This window comes from Triturus cristatus, chromosome 6 (assembly GCF_964204655.1).
Source record: "Triturus cristatus chromosome 6, aTriCri1.1, whole genome shotgun sequence".
Classification (NCBI taxonomy): Eukaryota; Metazoa; Chordata; class Amphibia; order Caudata; family Salamandridae; genus Triturus; species Triturus cristatus.
In genome coordinates, this window is record NC_140589.1 from 1,738,468,619 (window position 1) to 1,738,496,034 (window position 27,416).

The following is a 27,416-nucleotide window of genomic DNA, read 5'->3' on the forward strand; positions in this document are numbered from 1 at the left end:
GGCTGGCTAAAGTTATACATTTTGTTCCTCCACATCACCTTCAGAAGGGCAGGAAATTTCATCTGGACTTGTACACCTAAGGATCTTAGTTCTGGCATTCTAGAGCCCAGCTCCCACTGCCTCTGCGCAGTTTTCCCCCCAATATCGGATCCTACTTGCTGTAGCACATCTTAGCCTGATGAAATATGATCACATCACCTCAATCCTGATGAAACTCCATTGGCTCCCCTTGCCGTCTTGCACCATCTTCAAAACCAGTGGCATCATTTACCAAGCTGACACATCTAGCACCTTGCTTATAATGCAAACAAGCTCACCATCTGTCGCAGATCTTGGCCCACCCGTAGCCAGTACACTAACAGAATGCAGACTAAGAAGTGTGTAAAAAAAGACAACAGGCTGCTCCATCTATTGCATCCAGGATCTGGAACAACATCCGTGTATCCATCAGGACCCACCCTCCCCCAACAATGCTACATTTTAGGAAAAAGTTGAAGACTCGCCATCTTCTTCTAATTTCACTAAGTTTACATTTACAGGTAATAATTGTCTAATCAACTAATATCTGTATATCTTGTTTAATTGCTTCTTGTTTCAAATGTTATTAGAGATTGACAACTGTACTATTTTATTATTGCTCATTCAAGCACTTTTATTGATCCGTTCTTTAGCTCCCTTATTTATCCAAATGGTTTATTTCATTCATCTTATTGTCAATATCAAGAGAGATTTAGCTCTTTATTCTCATTTTTAATCCTATAAATAATCTTGTGAAAAGTTTTTTGCAAGAGGATTAAACTGTGATACCTTTACTTCATCATTAATTTGATTGTTTGATAAAGATGTACTGCTAAAATGCAGAGCTCATGACCCTTTTTTCGTTCTTTTGCTTTTTCTCCTTTTCTTTAATTTATTGCAATGATATTTCCTATTTTGATTATTTTTCTTCAAAATTGAAAATACTTCTGTTTCAAATTTTTGTTTTTAATCTTCAAATTAGTATTTTCCTATACTTCACTTTTCTTTTACTTTACTAGGTTCTACATCCATGTCTTTATGCATTACTTAATTATTCCCCAACTGTAAAATCTCATGACCTTGTTTGTCAATAAATTATAATCAGCTTTCTTACAATCTATTGAGATTTCAGTTTCCATCTCTTTGTAAAGTAACGCCTGGAATGGAGTCTGGAGTGGAAGTGATTCCTAAAGGATCTGTAAAGTTTTTGAATGAACACTGAAGTGCAGCACATGTTCCAAACTAGTGTTCCTGATGGAAGCAGGCTCACAGAAGGTCTTCAAGAAGCACATCCCAATGGCAGGATTGAAGGATCCTGACACATTTACTTGAATCACTCACAAAAACTACGACCACAAGCAGATTCTGCTGGGCAAACCCTTCTGCCAACATCTCACACCATGCATACCCTCTATATGCCAATAATTTCTAATGTTATACTGGCCCAACAGTATACCATGTACGGGCAACATCATGCCATGGATACCCACAATAGGCTACAAGTTACCATTAATATGCCACAGGGCAAATAGCTGCCTTATGCCAAGGCTTTTAAAAGCCCAAAGACTGTAAGGCTATGTTGCACAAAATTAGCATTTGATCAATTTCTGATATTGATCCAATTACTTTGAACAGGGCCTCTCCCTTTAGGGACAATCTCAGGTCTTTGGTATTTATGCTGAGCCTAGCAGAGGAGAGTTCCTATAGAGCTGCTGCCTGAGCAGCTTCTGAGCACATTGCTTAGCCCCCTTGGAGCGGGTTCTCACCTCCAAGACAGAGCGCATTCAGATCTACCAGAAAGTATCATTGTAAGACACTGGGTTATAAGTTGTGCAGGTCCTGTGCATGTAATAGGTGTGCTATTGTCTCCTTACTGAGAACCAAGTACCCCATTGTAGCACTTTGAATCTTTCATGGTAGTGAAGCAGAGCAATCTAAGGCCTACTCAGGAGAGGTGGTGTGGGATGGTAATCTCCATCTGATGGCACGCAACAACACTCAATAAATTATTGTCCAGTGAATGCTTTTTATTTGGAAAAGGAAAACTATATTTATTGCACACACACACACACTACTAAATACTAATCATTAATTTACCAACATGTACATCAGATAGATGGAAATACCTTTGGTAACACCCTCATATCACATCAGACCCCTCATAGGTCCTGTATCCTATAATCACAATACCCCCATCTATATCAGATGTAACAATAGTTATAAAGCCAGCCTGCTGGCTTCGTAGAGGGGTTGCCACATCAGTATATGAGAAAGAACTATTAGCTTCATCAAGCAGTCACCACATTAATAAAACAATAATGACTTGTTAGGAATTATCATTTACAAATAATGGAATCAATAAGCACATTGAAATGTATTCACTGGTAATATAAGCATTGCATTGCTTGTTAATAATCATGGTCAATAATGTATGGCAATTCAAATCAACCATGAACATGTGCCAAAGTCTTTCTTTTATGTCTTCAGGTCACATAATGCAGCCATAGGGCCAACCACAGGGGGTCCATTCACTCTTGAGCTGAAAAGCACACAGCCTCAGCTCCAGAACAGCTTACAAATGACATAAACCTCTCCTGAGTTCATCCATCAAGTGCCGCCATCAGGACTGAAGGCAGGTTTTTGGTAAACATCTTCTGCTGAAGACTGCTGCGCTCCTGCAGCCTGTGCTCCCATATACACAACACCTAAAGCTTATGTTAGTTGTTCCCCAGCCATCCTGGGGCCCCCACAATCAACGAAAAGTACGTAGAGGAGCTTGTGCAAGGCATTATGGGCCGCTCCTTCATGCAGTAGTGAATATAAAATGAGCCGCGTGTATTTCCAGTTGGGTTTGGAGTGCTCTGGTTCCCCGGGACACAAATATGTTGGAGGCATGCATGGGGAGCCCCAAAGGCCCTGCTGGCTCCCCAGTAAAGCATTAGCCTTTTGATGCTGCGCGACAGCATCAAAGCATCACACAGTTATTGTGCTAATAACAGGCGGGATCACCCTGTCCTTTTGGCTCCAGCCTGTGGTGAGAGCCATGTTTAGTCCCCCTGCTCGCAATGAGCACAGGCAGGGCTTGCATGACCTGTCCCCCCAAACACGGGCATGAGGCGGGAAACATGCCCGGCAATAGTTGAATTACCCTTCTGCTTTGTCAGCTTGTGGATGGTGTAGTTACCGGGGGCATCCTGAGGGCTGAAAACTAGTTCGGGCTGTTAAACCTGGCCCTTTCTGCAGGGTCACCCCCAAACTTTTCGCCATCACCACTCCTGTTTTCTGAACCCGTTTTTGTTGGCTTTTATCAATCTGTGCACTTTAACATTGATAACGTGCTTCTGCTCCCTCCTTTTAGCATAGTAGAATTGGCTTACACCTGAGTGGCATATTTAATTTACTTGTAAGTCTCTAGCAAAGTGGCATATCATATACCCAAGGCTGGTAAATTAAATGGTACTAGTGGGCCTACAGCATGCAATGTGCCACCCACTTAAGTAGCCTTCTAAACACGTCTCGTGTCTACCATTGCAGCCTGTAAGCAGTTTTAAACTGCCAATTTAAGTTGGCAAAATCAACCTTTTGTCAAGCCTAAAACCCACTTTTTAATACATATTAGCTACCCCTGTGGACGGCCCTAAACAGCCCATAGGGCAAGGAGCATTCTATTTAAAAAGTTAGACATGTACTTTTAAGTTCTATATATCTTGGTAGTGAAAAACTCACAAATTAGTTTTGTACTACTGTGAGGCCAACCTTTCCCATAGGATAACATTGAGTTACCTCATCACATTTAATAAGTGATAACTTTTGTTAGGGAGCAGGTAGGAATATCATGATTGATATCTGAAGAATTGTAATTTAAAACCCTCTTTAATGGTAAAGTTGGATTTTAAGTCAGAATTCTGAAAATGGTACTTTTAGAAAGGTGCAATTTTTTTGTCCTAACCATTTGGTGCCTGCAGCCTATTTCCTGGGTCACATGACTAGGTGTAGTTGGCAGTTGGGCTTTGTTAATTCTTCCTAAACAGCCACACAATAGAGGGCCTCTGTGTTGGCAGGATGGGCCATCCAAGGCAGGATGGGGGGCAGAGTTGTGCACTTCAAAGACACTGCCTCAGCTCACAAACAAAGACCTTTACACTTGCCTATTGTGACTGCAGACAGACTGAGACTAGGACAGGGAGGCAGGGAATTCCAAACACCTCTGTGAGGGGGATAACTCCAGAAGCTTCTCCCATTTCAAAGCTAACCCGAGTATATAAATGGGACCCTCCAACTCATTCTTCAGATCACTTCTGGACCTGTGGTAACTCAGAAGAAGGACTGCTCTGCTGCTGGAAGGACTGCCCTGCTGACCTGCTGTAAGAAGGGCTACCCTGCTGCCTGAGGAAGGAGGACTGGACCTTCTCCTTGTATCCAGAACCACCAGGATGACTCCAAGGTCTGCTGACTGGCATCCTGTTCTGAGCTACAGGGACAGAACAAGCTCCAGAGATCTGCCCTGCATCTATTCATCCTCCAGACTCAACTGGACCTGCCTGTGCTCTGCTGCTGGCCACACCTGTCAAATCACGATGAGTGAGACTCAGCCAATGTGAGCCCCCCACAGTAACATTCCCAAAACTAGGTAATCAATAGTGTGGAGGACTAAATGGGTGGAACCCATTTTTAATAACACTCCATTGTGTACATCGCAAGCTTCCTTATTCACCCTCACAGATACTTTTTAAAACATCAAATTCCTCGGAAACTCAAAGAGATTATTATCTCTATGTTTATTTATTTGTATTGTGTACACTTAATTGCTTCTGAGTACTTGAGAGGGACTTCTTCTAAAGCAAGGATTGTTATGCTTACATTGACTGGCAAGGCCATTTTTGCATAAAACACACGTTGCTATCATGTTAACATCAGACAATATAGTGAATTGCTCTGCAGGGAGCAAGTGGTGTGTCTTCTGACTTTTCCAGGTTAAAATGTAATCAAAAGGTGAGCGCTCTAGTAGGTGATGAAATAGGTGATGGTCAGGATTATAGCTGCGAGATGTATGCACATTGTTTTATCCCAGTGTCTGCAGTGACATGTTCATAGTTTCTGGTTTATGGCAGTAAACATTTCTTGGCTAAGGAGGGGAGGCTGTTATAACTGCTTTACCTGTCATCTACAATTTATCCTGGAGAGCGGATGTGTTCTAGACTCGTGGAAACGAGCGATCATCCACCCATTGCTGAAGAAACCCTCCATTGACCCCGATAAGGCAGAACATTACAGACCCAGCTCCCTACTTCATGGGTCCAGTAAAATTGATAAATGGTGTTCTCTCTGAATTTTTGGATTCCAATAATTTACTGCACCAGATGCAGACCGGTTTCTGATCTGGTTGCAATACAGAGACAGCCCTATTACTGGTTACTGAAGACCTCAAAAAGACACTGGACTAGGGCGGGTCAGCTGCGCTAATTCTTTTGAATTTGGGGGCAGCTTTTGACATGGTCACCCAGTCAACTCTATGCCAGAGGATAGGAAAAATCAAAATCACAGGGGCAGAGTTAAAGTGGCTAACTTTGTTCCTAGCCAATAGGAGCTTTCAGGTTAGTGAAGGCCCTTTTTGTCAGAGATACACCAACTAGAGTGCGGATTGCCACAGGGCTCTTCGTTGAGCCCTATGTTTTTTAATAAGTACGTCCGGCCTCTTTCAGATATCATTTGTTCCTTAGGTTTCACTATGGTATCTTATGCGGATGACACCTGGGTTGTTGTATCCTTGTCGCTCAATACTCACTCAACCTTTAAAAGACTAACTACCTGCCTGGAAGAGGTGACCAGTTGGATGACTATAAGCTGTCTCAAGTTAAACAGGGATAAAACAGAGGTAATGGGACTGGAAATAATCTGCCCCTTTGGGATCAATTCCTCTGGCCCCCATACTTGGTGGAACGCCTCCCTCCTACATCTGAAGTGAAAAGCCTTAGCATCCTTCTAGATAAAGATCTAACCATGCTCTCCCAGGGAAAGAAGGGTATTTGGACAGCCCCTCATATGTCATCAGTACCCTGGAGGTTACTCAGAATGCCGTGGCCAGAGGTTTGCTGGGCTTGCCCAAAATGCAATCAGTATGTTCGGCGCTTGCTCACCTTCAGTGGTTGCCTATAAACAAAAGAAAGGAATTCAAGGCGCTATGTATCGCACATAGGATAAAGCATTCCCCTTGCCCACATATCCTTCAACATCTCATTACTCCATACAGTGCTCCCAGAGAGCTGAGCTCAAATGACCTCTTGCTTCTATCCGATCCTGGAATCAGGAGAACAAGAGGCAAGGGCGTTCATTCACCTACCTGGTGTCTAAACCTAGGAACTCCCTTCCTATCCAGCTGAGATCAGACAAAAACTTACTTAGTTTCAGGAAACAGTTAAAAACTCATCTTTTCATCTCAGCAGTGCAAGACCTCATTGGACCTCACTTGTTCTGTAATTGCTGGGAAGCCCGTTGTGGGTCGCTCTGCGCTCTAGAAGAACTTTTTATTAATAACATTAAAAATGATAATAATAATAATAATAATATTAATAATAATAGGATATGTCAAAGCAGAGTTATCCGTCCCAGAAGGCTTTCCTTCCGGTTCTGCTCTGTGAACAGATACCTACTCGATAAAAAAACATTCTTTGCTCAGGCACACCTGCAAACATTTCTTCATGGCAGTCAGCAAACTGTCTACTTTCCTACCCTTCTTTTGGTGAAAAAGTATGCAATATTCACGGATTTACATTAGTCCGGGGATTAAAGGAATGCCACCCAACCCTCAAGTTAAACCCGCCCTTCTAAACAAATGTTTGCTCCAAGTTTTAGGTCTTGCTGATTGCAAAGTTAATAATCATGGGGCTCTTGAACTAAGGCAAACCTAGTACTACTAAGGTATTCTAGGAACACGTCATTATGAAGAATACAGGAAATGTCCCTAGTTCCACTAGTCTTACTGCTCTTGGAAACTGGCAAAAGGTCAGGAATCCCTATACATTTGGTGAAAGACATCAAAAATCACTGCCACAATAAAGTAACTGCCCAAATGCCAGTATTGAGCACCGAGTCATACCACCCCACAGGTAAAGAAAGACCATGGGTGGCGGGGGCACCAGAATGATGCCCCAGTTGGGCTGCCCTCTCCAAAATGATCTATAATTATTTTCCTAAAATACAAAGTCTAGTAGATTTCAACGATGTGATTCGGTGTCCCTCTTGCATTTAGCTCACCCACCCCGATTAGTGCAACTAAATTGCTTCTTGTTTTTTCTCTGTTGGCAACTGACAAACATGTTATATTCTGACCTCTTGAAGAATCTTCTAGAAGCTCAATCCCCTCTGGAATGATGATGGCCAGAGCTGTCCCGCACAGGAGGCCCGCGCCTAGCAAGCTCACAAAGTGCAGCTTTTGCTGTGAAAAAAACCAAAAACAGACTGCTTCAATTATGAACGTGATTACCAATCAATGTAAACAAACTGAGGTTCACGCATGCCATAGAAAATAACACAATTGTAGAAAAAGAAGACACACAGTCTTATCTGGTAAGTTGTTGCTTAAAAGAACCAAACGGTATTAATGTTCCGTTTTGCAATTCACCAACTCAGTCTCCCTGCTTGCACAAGACTATAGATACACATCAATTAAAGAGAGCTCTACAATGCAAACAAGCAACGACAAGGTCAATAGCTGTTGTTTGGTAGGGTGTATGCACCCCGCGACACTAAAACTGGCATTCATTCACACACCGTGCAGGCACATAAAACCAAGCATACAGGCATCCATGCACATGGAGATAGACAGGGGAGTTACCTGGATTCCATACACACACACACACACACACACACACACACACAAGCCAAAACATATACAGATAATCTCGTCTCACTCCCTTGTGCTCCTTGTTACATTCCCTGAACTTCCTGGTTCTCAGAGCCATAGCGTCATTGAAAATTACATGACAAAAGATGACATTATAGATGCAACGGCATTCCAAAAACAGTAGCTTCTTGCATGTTACTTAGTGGGGAGAGCTCAATCCGTGATGGTGGACTGAAATGCGTCCAAGATGAAAAGGCGGGCCAAAGTGATGTCAGTCCAGTATACAATAGGGACAAATGGAGAGGCACTCTGTCTTTGCAACTCCTCTTGTGGATTGGTCAGTTAAAACATGGTAGCGGTGCGGCCTTCTCGCGAGGTTCCCCGTGATGCTCAAGTTCCACTGTTGTTCCTGTTAGGTTCCAGTGTGGGTGTCAATTTTAAACATTCCAATATTAACATCTTGGTGGGCCTGTTTTCTTTGTAGACATATATTAAGTTGTTAGCTACTTACTAATTTGTCTTTTTGTTTCCTGGCTTGTCTTTCTGGTGTTCCCTCTTAGATGTCACCCTCACATTTGGTTGGTGCATGTTAATCAAGGGATTGCTGATGTCGACCGCCCTTTTGTTTTGCAGCAGCAGCGGCTCGCAGGATATATTTGCTGCCCACCCTAAGTGATGAATCTTTGGGAAACAAAGTAAACATGCTGTGTTGTCCTTTTAGCCAGGCACTGCTGTGGTTTGCACACTCATAATCACACCAGTGGTTGACAAAGTCTTAGCCACTGTTATGACAAGAACTTTGGTATGATCACCCAGCAATGATATGAGGAATGCCCGGTGATGATTGTGCAACAGCTGGGATCCACTTGTCATGTATGACAGCCAACACACCAACAATCAAATATCCCACAATTCTTAATTCCAGACCACACTGCATTCTTTTTTTTTTGTGTTGAAATTTTTTATTGAATTTTATAGGACAAATACATTAGAGCATATGCAATAGTGAGTAAAAGAGAATAATTACATGTTAGAAGGAATCATGGAATAAGATATTAATAAAGAAATACAATATAAATATACGTTTAAATAGATAAATACGAATTAATGCAACAATGAGATCAAAACGCAGAATGACATGTAATAAGAGTGAGCAATAGGGAAAAGAGAGAGAAGAAAAACATAGTAGAATATAAAGTGCTGGAAATATAAAGAAATAGAACAAAGGAAAAATAATTAAATAAAAGCAGAAGAATAACACAACGGAGGGAGCAGAGGATTGTGAGGGAACAGAGAGAAGAGAAAAAACAAAAAACAGAAAAGTGAAAGTTGATTAGTGTGTTTGAGTAGAAGTGGAGGCCGGAGAATCATCAGCATTTGATTTAAGAAATGGAGACCATATTCGAAGAAAAGTGTCGTTTTGATCTTGAAGATTATAGATTATACGTTCATGGGAAGCAGTTTGCATCATTGCCACCAACCAGTCCTCCTGTGATGGAGGCATAGTTGATTTCCAATGACGCAGTATACATATTTTGGCAGTAGCAATTGAAGTATGAAAAAGACGGAGTTGTGGCTTCGTGAGCTTTGGGGAATGACGTAAGTCATGTAGGAGAATGTTAGTAGATGTGAGTGGCAATTTTAGGGGCATAGTGGATTTCAAGGTAACACCGATAAAAGTCCAATAGGGTTGGATACTGGGACATTCACAAATGATATGAGTAATATCACAACCTGAATTGAAGCATCTCCAACAGTTAGAATGAGAGAGAAGACCAGCTTGGTGTAATTTGACAGGAGACCAGTGCCAATCATGCAGAATTTTAAAAAGACAAAATTTAAGCCTTGATTCACGGGCTCCCTTATTTAAACTCTCTAGAATCAAATCCCACTCAGCATCGGAAAAGGAAATGGAGAGACGAGATTGCCATTTACGCTGGAGATCATGTGAAAGAGGTTTAGAAAAAAGATGAGATGAAAAAATTTTGTATATACCAGAAGTAACACCCTTAAATTTCCCCCAAACGTGCAAATAGGATAATATAGGGGAATCCTGCAGGAGCCATGGTGATGTCCCCATATGGGTCTTTAAACATTGTTGGAGTTGAAGATATTTGGAAGAATGATGAAGGGGAAGATCAAATTCTACCCTTAGCTGAGAGAATGACTTAAAATCCCCATCATGTAGAAGTTGATCCAAATGGAGAATACCTGCAGCTCGCCATTCAGGCCAGGATAACATACGACCATTAAGACGGATCCCCGAATTATTCCACAAGGGAGCCTTAGCATGGATTCTGGAGTTTGAGCCTAATAATCTATGACTTCTCTGCCAGGATTTATGCATGGCAGATAGTATCGGGTTTTTTGGGTCAGAACGACTAGAGCCAGTACCATACAGAGGAGAAAGATTTGATTCTGAGGATAGGAGATGTCTTTCTATTTGAACCCATTGTGGTAAATCTTTGATGCCAGGTAAAAAATATGAGATTTGGGAAATATGTAACGCCAAAGAGTAGTGTTCAATAGAAGGAAGACCAGTTCCGCCAGATAACTGGTGAGCCTTCAACTTAGTGATAGCAAGGCGCGGCTTCATAGTACCCCAGATGAAAGTTTTAATCTGGGCATCTATTGATCGAAGTAGGGATAGAGGAATCTGCAAAGGAAGCATCCCTAGAATGTATATAAATCTCGGAAGGGTAACCATTTTAACCGCCTGAGTTCTGCCCCAAAGAGAAAGGCCCAGAGCCTTCCATTTGTCAAAATCCCGTTGCATTTGGGATATAAGAGGAGATAAATTATCTGCAACCATATCTTGCAATCCTTTATTAACGAGGACACCCAAGTATTTAAGGCGTGAGGGCTGCCAATGAAAAGGAAATCCAAAAATGGCTGCTTTTGTGGTACCGTTAGAGATGGGCAAAGCATCACTCTTGTCCCAATTAATCTTATAACCTGAAAAAGAAGAGAAATCATTAATAATGTGAAGAAGGGAAGGAATCGACCGGGGAAGACGAGTAAGGGTGAGTAAAATATCATCAGCATACAGGTATATTTTAGAATGTCCAATTGGAAGGGGGACACCAGAGACCTCATCCGATTGACGAATGGTGGCGGCCAAGGGCTCCATAGCCAGAAGAAACAAAAGAGGGGATAGTGGGCATCCTTGACGTGTCCCTCTCTTAATGGTAAAGGTGTCTGATAGAAACCCACCACAATTTACCTGAGCAGAAGGATGGTCGTATAATAAGCGTACTTTATCAATAAATTTCGTGCCTAAACCAAATCTATCCATGACTTTGAAGAGATAGTTCCATTCAATGCGGTCGAACGCCTTTTCTGCGTCAAGTGAAAGGGCTAACGCATCATCCTTGAGATGTTGAGCCGACCATAATGCATGGGCCAGAGAACGCAGATGGTTCCGAGAGGATCGACCCGGTACAAAGCCTACTTGAGAATGGTGTATCAAGGAAGGCAAGACTTTACGCAAACGCGAAGCAAGAATGCTGGCCAAGATTTTAATATCAGTGTTTAATAAAGAGATGGGGCGATAGCTACTGCAGAGCTGGGGGTCTTTACCTGGCTTTGGAAGCACAACAATAATAGCCTTGTTAGAAAGAGGTCCTAGTGAAGATGAACTATCCGCCTCCTGGAATGCGGCATGCAGGGTATCTATAATATTATGACCTGCCCAGCGATAGAACTCAGGGGGAAATCCATCTTCACCAGGGGCCTTGTGGTAAGGCAGGGCAGTAATCGCACTAGAAACCTCATCTCTGGTTATTTCACCCTCTAGGATGGCTCTGCCCTCCGCCGAAAGAGAAGGAAGATGCACCTTCGCAGGAAATGCAGTCATTTTATCCGTGTCCATTCTACTATCAGAGGTATAAAGAGATTCGTAAAAGGAGGCGAACTCATTAACAATGTCTTGAGGTTTCGTGCACAGGTGACCTTGCGTAGATCTAATGGCCGGAATGGCCATGGACGCCTCCCTTTGACGCAGCTGCGCGGCTAGTAACCTTCCCGCCTTTTCCCCTTGCTCGTAATGCCGACCTTTCATTTTCTGTAAAGCGTATTCTGCTTTAGATGTAAAAAGGCTATTTAAGGCCATTCGAGCTTGCTCAAGCAATTTACGGTTTTGTAGAGACGGAGATATGGTGTATAAACGAGAATAAGTTCGTATGTCAGATTCAAGCTCACTTTGTCTCCTTGCATTTTGTTTATTAGCAACTGCTGCATCGCGCATTAATTGCCCCCTCAAAGTAGCCTTCGCCGCAGCCCAAAGAGTCCTGCTGGAGGTGACAGACCCCTGATTAGTTGAAAGATAATGTTGAAGATGAGATTGCAGTTGGGACTTACCAGCGGGAGTCCTGTGGCGTTGGATGTTCATTCGCCATGGTTTACGTCCAGGCCGAGAAAGACCCAAATCAAGGGAAAGGAGAACCGGAGAGTGATCAGACAAAGCCGCTTCCAGGATGCAGGAGTCTGTAACGAATTGAACTGTGCTATGAGAAATAAGGAAGTAATCAAGACGAGAAAATGTACCATGAGCCGATGAAAAGAAAGTATATTCCTTATCCCTTGGATGGCTAAAACGCCAATGGTCAACCAAGCCAATATCTGATATGATGTCCCCCAACAAGGCTCTGTCTGACGCGTTGCCCTTATCTAATGGGCCAGTTTTGTCTAGAATGGAATCTTGCGTTACATTCCAGTCTCCGCCAATCAAATATTGTGATGCATTGATTTCAAGCAGCAAACGGGATAATTGAAGAAAGAATGTTTTTTTGGTACCCGTAGGGGCATAAACAGACCCTACACAGATGTGAGACCCTCCAATTTTAAGTTTGGCAAATACATAGCGGCCATTTACATCTGTCCATGTTTTGGAGACAGTGACCGGGAGGGATTTGCGAAGGAGGATTGCTACTCCACATTTGCGGAGAGGGCCTGTGTCTGAGGAATCGCCTTGTTGAACACTACTATGGATAACCTTGCCCACCCAGTCTCTGCAAAGTTTATCTGACTCTAGAGCATCCAAATGGGTCTCCTGAAGCAAGGCCACATCTACATGTTTGGTCTGGAGATAGGAGAGTACTTTCTTCCGTTTTATGTAATGGGTGAGGCCATGTACATTCCAAGTGATCGCATTAAGAGAATGTGCCTGTGTCATAGTAGAATAGAGCAAAAATCAGGAGGAAGAAAATAATATAAAGCACAAAACAACGTGGTGAACCAAACAAAGAGAAAAGGGAGAGAAATGAGGAAAGGAAGGGGAAACAGAAAGAAAATAAGTGGAAACAAACGTATATATAGAAAGAAAGAGATTTGGGGACCTAAACTGCTAACTGCGGGTCTGGGCGCACTAGAGCACCGCCACGGGAAAGGACCCCCCGGAAAAGAAAGGGAGTAAAAGCGACCACACTGCATTCTTATAGATATAAAAATGTTTGCTATTTAGGATATGAATCACTAGTAAAACCTAACCAAACCTCTGCCTAGAGTTAAAAATATGCCTGAACCCAAAATTAATGACCTGATTCACAAAGATAACATACTTTTGAGTAAATTACACTTTTGAGTAAGAGCACTACGTTTTGGCTAATCACAAAATTGTAGTGTATATTTACTCAGGAAGTGTAATTTACATGTGTCCACCAAACTGAAGGGCTTGAGGCTATAGCCTTTTGAGTAATTTACACTTTTGGGTACATTCACTAAGTGTTGGCTTGTCACATATTCCAGGTGCAAACTTACTCCAAAAGTGTACCTTTGGAGTAAATTTACACTTGGAATTTGTGAATAGCCTAAACGCAGTAAACTTATTCAAAAGTGTAAATTATTCAAAAGTGTAGGTTATGCTTGTGAATCAGGTCCTGTATGTTTGCCTGGAAGATGGCTGATTTGGTTGATCCGTGGGTAATGAACAGCCAATCACTTGTGTGCTGATATAGTAATATAATAGTAATATCCACATTTGTAAAGCGCGAACAATCACCCGTAAGCGTCTCTAGGCGCTGGGGGCCGTCGGGAAGATTAAGCAAGCTATTACCCAGAGTCACATGGTTCTGGGCTAATCTGCCGCCGGGGATCGAACCGTGATCCCCAGATTCCAGCGATATGCATCGGTACTGAAAGCTCATCAGACAGAGTAGGTTATAGAACAGCAGTAATGGATTAGGGAGAATCTGTTTAGTTTGTTTCAGTTGTACCTCAGCTAAAAAGGAGATAAATATTGGTCATCAGGTGTCTTTAAATATTATGATCGTTATAACAACATGGTGGAATTTATGAAAAGTAAATTCACAAATGTTTGCACTGGAAAAAGCAGTGTTGTGTTCTATGTGAAAGAAAGGAAGTCATTCAAATGAACATCCCCACTGTACTGGGGTATGACCGATGTATCTGAAAGGAGCCCTTGACGTCCTCCATAGTTTAGGACCTTGTTGGATGACAATGGTGACTCAACATTTAGCTTTCAAGACAGGATCTTGTGATCATCATCAGCTGGCAAGATGGTTCATTGAGTTAATGCTCGTCGCTGATATCTCCAGTGGTCCGATTACACAAATCTGAACCCCAGCAGGCAGACTTAGCCCTGCAAAACTTGCGAGGTCATTACATTAGGTAGAAGCAACATGCTATTCACAGTGCTTAAAAACAGACAAAAAGGGGTATGCAATGCTACATAAAAATGTTATGCCCATTTGTTAAGAATATGATATAGCTCCTAGTCTCTGGAAGGAGCTCTCAAAAATTGTGGTTTTCAGTTCAATTTTGCATACCCTCATCTCCTTTTAGTGTGTTTTGGGCTTAAAGATCCAATACATTGCTAGAGAACTATTGTTATGAAACAAGGCGAGACTGACTTCTCACCTTACATGCACCACACAAGAGGAAAGCACGTGCCATCAACACATTTTCATTAGTACTTTTTACAGCTGCTTTACTTATAAAAAAAAAAAAAGAACATAAAGGGCACCAAAACCATTCTCAAATTGGAGATCACTTCCACAATAAAAGCGATGAGCATTTCAGTGACGGCATCTGTCACCTTCCGAGTAAAATGGCCGTAAAATTGTGGTCATTTCAAAGTTGCATTTGTCTGAACAGGAGCACCATAGATATGTATTAGTCTGATGGGGTGGTAGTCTAGAGATCTTCCCATGAACATAGCACCCCACTTCAGCACTCTGAAATGGAATCACACAGTGTTTGCTTTCAGTCACCTTTAAAACTTTTGACCACAAGAGCATCGTTTTGAGTATCCCTTTAATTGACCAGTGAATTACCTACAAATTGAAGTTTACGGTTCAGGTGTTCCACCAGGACACCCTTGGTGTTTCACTAATTCTGCTGGTGGATACACCAGATCAGTTATTTCATAAAATGGCGACAACAAGACTCACATTAGAAACTCCCAAAGTGTGCCGCTCAGTCCCTCTGCCCTGTCTCTGTCTCTTTTGCCTGCCCTTCCTCTCTCTCACATCAGCTCCCTCCTCTTACTTCCCCTTCCGCTCTTTTAGGCTCATTCTTGAGTTCCTAAGTTAAAATTAAGTGGGGAAAAATTGCACTTTGAGAATGTACATTCCACAGCCTAATTTACAGATAGAAGACTGGTTGAGTTTTAGCTATATAAAGCATTAATTACGAATGCAAATTTTCCACTGTATTCACAAGTATAGGGTTATGTCGGGATAAACTTCAAAAGTAAGAGACCTCCCACAGGCCTGTGTGTTTTGGGATATTTACATATCCCAGGCAAGTAGTTTCACATCCTGAAAATGCATGCACATTTCCTGTTGTCAAAGGCAGGACCAAGTGGCTTTCTTAGATGCATCTAAGAAGGGAACATCACGCCACTATAAAAAAATAAACAAACCGTGGCACTGCAGCCCTGCTAAATGGTTCAGGTCGTTGCTTTCCTGTCTTCGACGGAGGGGCAGTGAGGCATGGCTGAATTGAATGCCTGTATGTGTGAGGTGCTGGGTATGGGGGTGCATGGAGGGTGGGGCTGCGGCACCCTCTCCGCGTCCCATGTGAAAGTATTATTTTGACTCTAAGGTTCCCGTGAAGCGTCGCAGTCACGAAAGAGGGGTTCAGAGGGTCAAAAGTCAATGACAATACGGGGTTCATCATGGTCCTTATAGTAATCCGGTGCTGAAAGAGAGCACTCTGGTTTGCGGAATCTACTGCAGCTATTTAGACCAGAGCAGATCTGTACAGAAATGATTCGTATTTACTGTGAGTGGGGTCGATCAAGCGCCACTGGAGTGAGTTGGAGTCATTCACAGCGCTAGCGAACGATTGAGTCCGCAAGCTCTATACACACATTTATTATATGGGTGACACTCGGATGAGTTGCTCATTTTGTTATACCAGTCTCCCAGCCTCAAGACTCTTCGGGAAGAGGTGTTCTACAGAACATACATCAACCGTTTTAAAATCAGTGGAGCGCGTGCACCACAGAGGAGCAGGGCCGGGAATGGAAACTAGTGGTGTGCGCGCACCACAGAGGAGCGGGGGGAGGGAGGGCGGCAGCAGCAGCGAGGCAAACGCGCGCAGCTGCGCGTGCTAGACACGGACGGGAATGGGCGTTGCAAAGGCGGGACATGCGCCCCCCTTTGCCCAATCGCGTGCCTTTTTAAAAAAAAAAAACACGCGAAAGCCAATGCCTGATCACACGCACGAGAGTGTGGTCAGCTTTCAAAACCCCCTTACAAGAGGTCTCGCGCTGCGTGAGCAGTGCTACACACTGCAACGCTAGGAGCGAGACCTAAAAACAGCACTGAATGGCAAAAGATTTTCTAATGTAGAAATTATTCTGCACTGGAGAAACAAAACCTGTTAAACCACATATGTGCTTGTAAATGTTATTACATCGAAGAAAATCCCCCCAAATCCATTTTAAACATTGGAGTACTCTCCTTAATGTGTATCTGCCATATGTATCCTAAAGTAATCCTGGGATCTTTTATTAATCACTAAAAAGTCAGAAAGTTGCTCCAAGTGCAGGAGTAATCCTACAACAATTTCATTTCTGCCTTTTTACTTGCCCATTAATAAATCGAGCACATAATCTGATGAAGCATGACCCAGAGGAAAGATCATTCCGTATTAAGAAGACATTGAGCATTTCACACAAGCTAAAAGGCAGGATAAAGATATAATTCCTTCCTGCCATAGCGTTGGGAGAGAAAACATGTCTTTTCGCTGAATGTATTTTAAGTTACACCTCAACGCCACGTCAATCCTTCCCAATACTAGAGAAACTGAAATCAACTTTGGCCGGCTTTATGGATATAAAGGGAATGAGGATAAGTCTGAGGTACTATGCTCGTACTAACCTTATCAAACTCCACTGCTTACTACAGTCCTTGGGAATCGATAGTACCCCAACTCTTGAGGATCTGGTGTAGTCAAACTTGAATAAAGTCTTGAATGACATTAAAATAAGCCTTATGACATGGAACAAGTTACCACTGACCTTTATAGGGAGTGTTAATATTATTAACAATGTGCTGTTCCTAAATGTAACCTTTCTGTTTAATGCAGCTTCTTTGTACTTTGGAAAGTTAGCTCCACAGCAATTACAGTTCATATTGGTTCCATTTAAAAAGGCATCCAAAAGGGATAAGATTAGCTTGGAAAAGGGTAAGACAAACCGCATTGAAAGGCGGTCTGGCCTTTCCAGGTAGCCAGTTATGTTGTTACGCAATCAATCTTTGACAAGTTTCCTCCATGTTTGGGACGTACGCATACATTAACATATCTGATTTATTTTTGTTTACGATCGTGATTAGAGGAAGGCAGAGTTCTAGGTATACGATGTCCACCCTTAAGTACAGAAACAAAAAAAATCATTTCTTAACTGTGCATTCAAACTTGCATAGAAGGACGGAATAATGTATGTAGGAGGTATTCACTTCCTTATTACTCTTATATTCAATCTTTATGGGACTTGCGGAGTGCATTTTAAAATATTCTTTAAGAGTCCTGCTGCAACAATCGGAGACTTGCTTGTTGAGCAGGGTAATTGCTTGGGGATTTGCTTGATGGGCGAGGAACATCCCTACTTCTAGGGGAACAATTGAAGGAAGGCAAAGACCCAGTGCTCTCCATAGTGGTTCAAATACCTTAAAATTACCATTTACCGTGCGGTTTGCAGCTACAAAGATAGACAGTGGCCGGGAGACCTCTTGACCACGGTGGGGCACCTTCACTAATGCACTGGGGAACGCAGGGATTTGGTGACCTTGTATAGTTATTTGTTGGAGATGGAAGAACAGATAATGGTCCCTCCTTGGCCACTGTAGCATGATAGGTTTTCAGAAGATATCCTAGTAGATATAAGGAAGGTATCTATCTGTTTGCTACATTGTATATTTGTGGCTACTGGTTAAAGATAAATAACTTCTATCCTGTCTACAGGCTGTATTGGACTCCAGCAAAAAGAAATAAGTTGAATCTGGAAAGGGTAATGAACATGTCCAAGATGTAAAACTATTTCAATGTATTTATTTATTTAATCATATCACCTTGGCTTTCCTCTGTTAGAGCAGTACTTCAATTAGTAAAAATAGTGATCAGTAAGGTGTACAAAGTGTAAATGGCCAAATCGCTTACTTGCCCCTTCCCTCCTAGACCACACTTTAGCAACAGTGACAAGGTTATGCCTAGTAAAAGGTGGATGATCTGTCAGACAAGAAGACTTTCATAGCATAGACAAAGAGAGCACCACAATAACTAAATGTTGAGATGGAAAAGTCCTCTGCATGGTGACACACGTGCACCCCTGCACTGAGTGCCCCTGTTGCATGGATAGCTGGATCATGGGCACTGATTTTTGGTCATAAGCAAACATGACTCATGCATGTGTGGAATTACCTATACCTGTCTCTTGGTAATGTGGTCAATTAAGACTGGTAGGGGAGCACCAAGGGCTACACACATAGTGATAGAGGGTTACTGCCCTTATCTGAGTTAAGTGACACAAGAGTGGCGGTAGCAGCATACCTGTTTTGAGTTAAGTAGTGCTCAGTAGTGGGAAAAGGCCTTTTTATCTGTTTCATTAGAGTGGTGTCTACCAACCCACTTGTAAAATTCCACACCTGCTAACATAACTCACCCTTGGCTTACATGGTGATTGTGTGTAGCGACGGACAGAGCATGATACTTGAATGTACATGCTGGGATGTATGTGGGCCTGTGCCCGTTACACAACATGGAGGCCTGTGGTTTCTATTTTGGAAGCCCAAAGCCTGGAAAGGCTAGTGGAGGTGAGGACTGCAGTCCCCAGACAGATGTGGAAAGACATCCACTGGAGGAAGGGGAGACGAACATCCTGTGTGCACATCTCGAATGAAAAATTACTGGTGAATGGGGCCTAGGATCATTGTTAGGAAGATGGTGGGTCTGATAAGCTTGGGTCTATGGGACCATGGAATCTTAATAGAGGGGGAAGGCCTCGGCCTTTGAACTATTATGAGACATATTTCAGTGGAGACTGACAGCCAGGTGTGATCCCTGGGTAACCGCTTGGACTGTGTTGTGGGTCAGTCAGAACTGAAGCCACTCCTGGTGTGGCAGACTGTCCCTTTGAAAAAAGGTAACGGCACACGGGAGGGTACTTCAAAGGAGTCAACGTGCACATCCCCAGTTTTTAAGGACTAGACACTAAATCTCATCTGTTTCTAGATTTGGACTATAAAGGTGGGAGCATGAGTCCCACAAGTTGTTCAACAGCACTGTTCATCAGGGGAATGAAAATTGCCAAGACTTTGAGCTGCTGTAACCAGGATTGTGGACCAAAGTCTGACAGTCCCCCAGCTGGGTAAGGAGTCATCACCCAGGAAGCCAAGAACGCTTTCCCTGTACCTGGAGCTCAGGCCTTCTGCCGGCCTGCCATGACCACTTTGCATTGTAAGGAGAGATTCTTGAGGGAACGAGGCTTAGCGGGCATCCTGGCAAGTGGATCCAGGTAAACAGAGTATGACACGACGGGTCCAGTCGGAACTGGTGCTGCGAAATAGCCATCTGCCCTCTTGAGAAAGTTTGTAAGCCCTGTTGGGGCTGCCGAGAAATTTGCTTTCTGTTGCTCATTGGCAAATTTTATTTAATATTTATTTTTGAGTTAAATAGATTTATTTAATTTTCCCTATACTTTGCCATATGAAGACTCACAAGACGGGCAGATATCGCCGCATGGTAAACTATTGGGAACAATAAAAAAGTTTTATTTAACTCAAAAATAAATATATGTTTAAGTTAAATATTAATGTAAATTAATTTTAGATATTTACTTTAAATGTACATGAAAATTAAAATAATACTAAAGCACAATTAAATTAATTCTGATAATTAATTGTAGTTAATTGAAATATACCAGAGGAGCCGCTGCTGGAAAAACATTGAAGACATCTCGTAGCACGGCAGAAAGAAATTCACCAAGAACTTGGAAATAAATGTATTTTTGGCGCTAAAAGAGCAAATGCCTTTCTATATTAAATTGAAGTTGAAATCTACCTGAGATGACGCTACCTGTTACTCTTTCAGCTTCCAGTATTCCTCTTGATTGTGCGACGGAAACACAGAGACAGTGTAAAATCCTGTATCTGTAATAGGCTTTCATGGAATGTGTTGAAAAATAGCACAAGGACTTGCTGTACGATAAAGGAAACCAGGTTGTACTCCTGAACATCTGGTACCTACTTTACCTATATGTTCCAAGTCATTGAGAGACCCTTTTGTATGTCCAGGTGTCATGTATCGCTATGCCAGCGATGGAACTTACCACTAACCCCAGGCCGAGTACTCTGCTCTGCCAGCGGAGTTTTACCAACTCCTCTGGGAACGCGAAGTTGCGGCAAAACTCCGACTCCATGGCGGAGCGGAGTACGAGGCTAGCCACTTCAAAAAAAAAATGTAAACCCACTTACCTTCTCCTCTGCCCGAAGGGCGAGTAGAAGTGAAGGTAAGTGGGTTTTAATTTTTTTTTTAACCTTTTCGTGGGCCTGGGGCGGAGCATAGTTCCACTGAGGTTTTTTAAAACTCCGTGGAACTACGCGGAGCACCACTCCGCATACTCCGCCCAGGGTTACTTACCACAGAGCCATGCATAGATCCTATGCACAACATCCAAAGAAGGAAAGCTACTTCACAGCCCTAGGGAATGAATACTCTCTGTACTCCTGGGCTCGAACTGCTGCACTGTCATCATCCCTGGCACCATTTCTACAGGACTCAACATCCAACCAGCTCAAACCCCTAATATGCCACCCTGGGGCGGGGCGGCGTGAACCCCTTGCTTTAGCATACATTAAGGGGATGGGGTTCTTTATGGGCCTCTTCTGTTTGCAACTTGATAGACAAAAGCACATAATTATAGCAACAAAGGAACACAGGATCAATAGAAGAGCATGCAGGTGCAAGGAAGAACGAAAGATGGGTAAATGGAAAGTGGAAAGAAGGAAGGCATATTGGAAGGAAGGGTCAAAGGAATGATGGATGGATAGATGGATGGTAGGGTCAATGAATGAGTGGGTGAATGAATGTGTTTCACCACACCCACCATGAGTGGATGAAAGGATGAGTGAATGAATGGATGAGTGGGTGGACATGTGAAAGGAGGACAGAGTGAAGGGACGGATACATGGATGGACAGGTGAAAAGATGGTAGAGTAAAGGGATGCATAGGTGGCTGAACAGGTGAAAAGATGGCAGAGTGGATGGACTGATGGGTGGATGGACTCACGGACAGCGGGACGGACGAAAGGATGGAAGAGTGGATGATGAAGTGGATGGATGGAAAGCTGCCAGGATGGATGTATGGATGGCAGAGTGGATGACTGGAGGAGAGAGTGGATGGATGGATAGCAGAGTGGATGGATGGATAGATGTAAATTGAATGATGGATGAAAGAATGAATGGAATACAGAACACAATGGTACAAGTTTTGGTATCAGAAGATGAATATAGGAGTGAAAAGATCTTTATAAATGGATAGATGCTTGGATGGAAGAGACCAGGGAGCTCTCCTAGAGAGAGTCGGAGCTTGCATGCTTGATGCCATCAGAGCTGTAGTGCAAGGTAAGTGATATTTTATTTTTCTGGATAATTCCTTGCTTCTTGTACACAAATAAATTGAGCAAAGATGGAGCATTGTGGACATTTACAAACTTTCCAAATGGTTTCGGATCTCAAATGTTCACACTTACAGCCTCATTGTGAATGCCACAGCATCTTTGAAATCAGGCGCAAGCAGGCCAAGACCCTTGATTTCCAAATGAAAATGTTTGCATTTCAAAATATAATTGTATTACAATTCATGCTATTTAAATGTTTACCAGCCACTGACTTGTGTCACTAAACCTAAAAAATCGCTTCTGTTTCAAGATAAAGGTGGGGAGGGACACCACAGTCAAGCAGAAGAGAGAAGCAGGCGCAGTGTGTGTGTAGCTCCGGCAGCTGCTGACTATCTTGGTTAGCAACATCCAATGCAACAACCAGAAGCAAGGAAGCGGAAACTCTTAAGATCGGGAGTCAGACACTTCCTAAAATGTTGTGTATCTTGATTTCTTTCATTCATCCTATGTATTTCTCTACTTCTATGGTTTTCCCTTCTTTCTGTCTTGCCTTTTTCACTTTTTCCTTTTCTTTCCTGCCTTTTTGCTGTTGTTTTCTTTTCTTTTCTTTCTTCCTCCCTCCTTTCTTCCTCTGCGTCTCTTGTCACTTTATTCTTTCTTGTCTACTACTTTTTCCTTTCTTTTTTCTTTCTTGCTCTCTCTTTACTCTCTCTTCATTATTTTTCGTCCTTCCAGTTTTTTCTTTGTTTCGCTCAATTCTTTAATTCTTTAGGTTATTTTTTTCTGCTCCCTTCTTTCTTTCCTTCCCTCTTAATTTCTTTTTCTGCTTCTTATCCTTTGTTCCATCCTACCTGTTAGAAATTGGGATCTCTAGTTGGCAGTGGCTGGCGCTGATGTCCAAATAGGGACAGAATAAGTCAGAATAAGGGCCTACACCCTTTGATAACCCTTGCTCACGTAGCAGGAGCAGACAGGCCTATCTCAGAGTCAGTGTGTGAAGCATTTATGACCATACACAATAACGCAGTGAAGACACTACAAAGGAACACCACACAAGTGGCTATAGAAAAATAGTATCTTTATATAGGCTTAACACAAGGCTCAAAAGTGATCAAGAAACCACAATGCACATAATTACAGATTCACATCAAAAGCAATAGAGGCACTCAAAAAGCGTGTGGAACGAACTTAGTTCGAGGCCGGGGTCTATGGGACCCGGTGATGCACAATGTACCTGAGATTTAAAGGGGCATGGCACGCAGCCTCACAAGGAAGCCGCAGTGATGACAGGCGGACTCGCAGCGGCGACAGCTCCCTGATGTAGCGGTCCATGGAGTGCACTCACAATAATCCTGGGACGTGGCTTAAAGGCTGGCACCCAGCGGCACCCACAGGTGATAATAAGATCCTCGAAGTGGTGACTAGTGCGGGCACTCAGCGGCACAGCTCCTCAGCTGCAGCGGCCCCCAATAGTGATAGCGATGATTCTCGTGGGACGGCAAATGAGGGCACTCAGTGGCACAGCTCCTCAGCTGCAGCAGCCCACAATAGCGATAGCAATGATTCTCGTAGGACGGCAAATGCGGGCACTCAGCGGCACAGCTCCTCAGCTGCAGCTGCCCACAATAGTGATAGTGATGATTCTCGTAGGATGGCAAATGCGGGCACTCGGTGGCACAGCTCCTCAGCTGCAGCGGCCCACAGTAGCGATAGCGATGATTCTCGTAGGATGGCAAATGCGGGTACTCAGCGGCACAGCTCCTCAGCTGCAGCGGCCCACAATAGCGAGAGCGATGATTCTCGTAGAACGGCCAAGGCGGGCTTTCAGCGGCAACAGCTCCTTAGCTGCAGTGGCTCGCGATAGCGATGATTCTCGTAAGACTGCCAAGGCGGGCTCTCAGCGGCAACAGCTCCTCAGCTGCGGTGTCCCGCGATAGCGATGACTTTGGTAACACAGGCAAATGCAGGCTCTCAGCGGCAACAGTTCCTCAGCGGTGGAAGCCCACAATAGCGATCACGATGACTTTGGTAACACAGGCAAATGCGGGTTCTTAGCGGCAACAGCTCCTCAGCTGCGGCGGCCCACAATAGCGATCACGAGAACTTTGGTAACACAGGCAAATGCGGGCTCTCAGAGGCAACAGCTCCTCAGCTGCGGCGGTCCACTATAGCGATCACGATGACCTTGGTAACACAGGCAACTGCGGGCTCTCAGCGGCAATAGCTCCTCAGCTGCGGCAGCCCACAATAGCGATGACTTTCAGTCCGCCTTCCCCACAGTAGAACCAGAGGCTCTGGAATTCTCAACAGAGGCCTCACCTGTGAGTAGAATCCCTCTCAAATAGGAATCCGGGTGGCTGATGGGTGAAGTCTAATGTTCCTGAGACTTCAGCAGGAGGCAACCTCAAATCAGGCCCTTGGGTAATTGCTTCAGCAAGACGGATAAAAGTTTCAAAGTCTTTCCCTCTCGTTACACGGACAGAGGTTCGTCTTGACATCCAGAAGTAACACACACTGTAGGGGTTTTAGCACAGATCTTTATACCCCAAAAGTCTTTGTTCTCAAAAAGTCACAAATCACTGAACCCAGCCAGTACCAGTTTGGTGTCGTCCTGGAGCACTTTACTTACGAGGCTACATTCTGCCTTTCAGTAAGAGGGGGTCTGCCATCAGACGCACAGTGGGAGGTGGAGCCATCATTCACCTTGCCAGGCACAGCCCTGCTCAGATCAAAGGGTCACCCCTCCCCATACTCCAACTGCAGATCTCTCTACTTAACCCAGGTCGGTCTCAGCCTGCCATGACCCTCCAAAACCAGACAGCCAATACACATAACAGCAGAGCACACGGGAAGGCTTAGGCAAGAAAATACCTACTTCCCAAAAGTGGTAGCTTTAAACACAGAATATAAAAATAATCGTCACTAAAAGATGCACTTTAATATTTGAAGCTCAGGCATAACTAAATTCGACTTTCCTATCATGTTCCTTGGGTCAATTAGGATTATACCAATTCATACAGTCAATTTACAATAGGGAGCATTCGTGCTGTGGCACTGAATGGCAGTGGCACAGCACCCAGAGCATCTAACACCAGCAAACACAGAGGAGACAAAAGCGAAAAATGGAAGGGAGACCCACGCCAATGGTGCCAGGTCTAACACGCGTCCCCTCCAGCTGAAATGTGGGGAGACCTACCCACCCACTTGGGAGTTCTCATCACTAAGGCAGAAAAATCTGGTCAGACCATCAGCATTGGCGTGTTCTGTACCAGGGCGGTGTTCCATCGTAAAGTCCATACCCTGAAGGGAAACTAACCACCTCAACAACTTTGGATTCTCTCCCCTCATCTGCATCAACCATCTGAGGGGCCTGTGGTCTGTCTGAACCCGGAAGTGAGTACCAAACAGGTATGGTCTCAGCTTCTTCAGTGCCCAGACCACAGCAAATGCCTCAAGCTCAATTGCACTCCACCTCTGTTCCCGTGGAAGTAACCTTCTACTAATGAAGGCTACAGGTTGGTCTAGGCCCTCCTCATTGATCTGTGACAGAACGACCCCCACACCATGCTCAGAAGCGTCTGTCTGGACAACAAATTATTTTGCTAAGTTGGCCGCCTGAAGTACCGGTGCTGTGCACATGGCAGTCTTAAGGGCGTCAAAAGCTTTCTGACAGGTGTCAGTCCAGTTCACAATCTTTGGCTGCTTCTTAGAAGTCAGCCCAGTCAAGGGTGCAACAATGTTGCCATACCCCTTGACAAACCTCCTGTAATAACACGTGAGTCCTAAAAAGGCTCTCACCTGTGTTTGGGTCTTTGGGGGCTCCCAAGCCAGGATGGTTTCAATCTTGGGCTGTAGGGCGCCACCTGGCTGCTCCCCACCTGGTGTCCCAAGTACACCACAGAACCCTGCCCAATCTGGCACTTACTTGCCTTGATTGTGAGGTCTGCCTTTTGCAGGGCCATCAACAGTGGCGCAGGTGGTCCTCCCATGAGGAACTAAACCAGGGGTCTCCAACCGGTCGATCGCGAGCTACCGGTAGCTCGCGGAACCCCCGTGAGTAGCTCGTGCCTTGCATGTCAATTTTCTTGCCTATTATTCTCATTTATTGTTTTTAGGCCTATTTTCATAGCTGTTGCCTGCCCTCACCAAAGGGCTGCTCAGATTGGCCTAACTGAGTCTAGCGTGGGCGGGGCAGGCCGAAGATGATGACGCTGTGGCTGAACTGCCTCTGCACGTCACTTGTCTTTCAAATTCTGGCACAGAGGTCTTGATCGTGTGCCGAGCAAGCAGCAGGTGGGGCCGGAGTGGAGCAGCAGGTCCCTGAAAGCCTGCTAGCATGGAGGTCGCACAAGCAGTATTGAACTGCTACGAACCCGCGCTTCCTGCCTGACACATTATATCTAAACAGCAGATAATCGGTAAGCACTGGCCTCCCCAGTAAAATCTTAATCTGGAGTTGCAATGTGCCCCTTTCATACTCAGCCGCTTGTATGCCATAGGCGCGAAAGACTGGGATTTTCTTTTTCTTCCACTTTATAGCTCTGGGCTATAAATCAGTAGAAGCAGGGTGAGTTTCAGTTTCCTTTACGTAAGGCACAATACAAACAAAGCTCTCCCCGTCTGCACTCCTAAAAGGAATGTAAATTGTTCCACTCTTCAGCACAGCTATGTATTTATGATCCAGTGTCAACTCTTTCATACCGTCTGTAGCCAGGTCACTGCCAGAGCCCGGTCACACTCGTCCAAACAATAAATGTGTTTATAATATATTCAGTATTCAGGGATAGGAATGTGTGTTTCCGATATTTAACACAGCAGCAGCTCGCTAATATTATTGCAAATAATCTGTCCCATTTCTAATGTGATATCCTGTTTCATTCTAAAAGAAACTTTTTTATGAATATTGCATGAAATAATACCACAGAATATCTCTGCAAAATGTCTAACACTCTCACGCATCACCCACATTCAAAATAAATGAAAGGAAAATTATATTTAAAGCAATCTGTTTAAAAGTTATTAAAAGTCATTCGGGCAATGCTCTCTGCAGAGCACTTGTGGATCTATCGGCCCCCTCAAAGGATGGGGCTCTGGGCCAGAGCCCACTTTGCCCATGCCGTCTCTGTTGCTTGCCTATGTGGTAATAACACCAACACTACAGCAGTTTCTCTGGGTTCCAGATCATGGACAGATCTGGAGTATTCTGGTTAAATCCTCAGTTTGGAGGTTGAGTTAGACTGCTTTTTGGGAAGAGTCGGATCCCAAAGTTGTTTTACAGATGCATTCATTGTGAGCCTCTGCCCTGGCCTAGTATCTGCATTGGCGAGGCAGTGTTGCAGATTTTATATGTACATTAAATGCGGTCTAAAAAACAAATGGTGTGAAACTCTGCTTTATTAATGACTACATTTAATCATTGAAATAAAGCAGCATTTCAAACTCTTTTTTTTCTCCAAATAAATAACCTCCAT

The 27,416-nt window shown here is 43.7% G+C and overlaps 1 protein-coding gene across 2 annotated transcripts in view; it reads right to left on the reverse strand.

Moving 5' to 3' along the window:
- Positions 1-27,416, reverse strand: part of LOC146821901 (zinc transporter ZIP9-like) — a 164,395-nt gene that overhangs the window by 115,100 nt on the left and 21,879 nt on the right. For both annotated transcript variants that reach the window (XM_085612990.1, XM_085612989.1), the window contains exon 2: positions 7,348-7,453. In XM_085612990.1, coding sequence (XP_085469116.1) covers positions 7,348-7,453 — 106 coding nt within the window. The remainder of the gene's footprint in view (positions 1-7,347; positions 7,454-27,416) is intronic.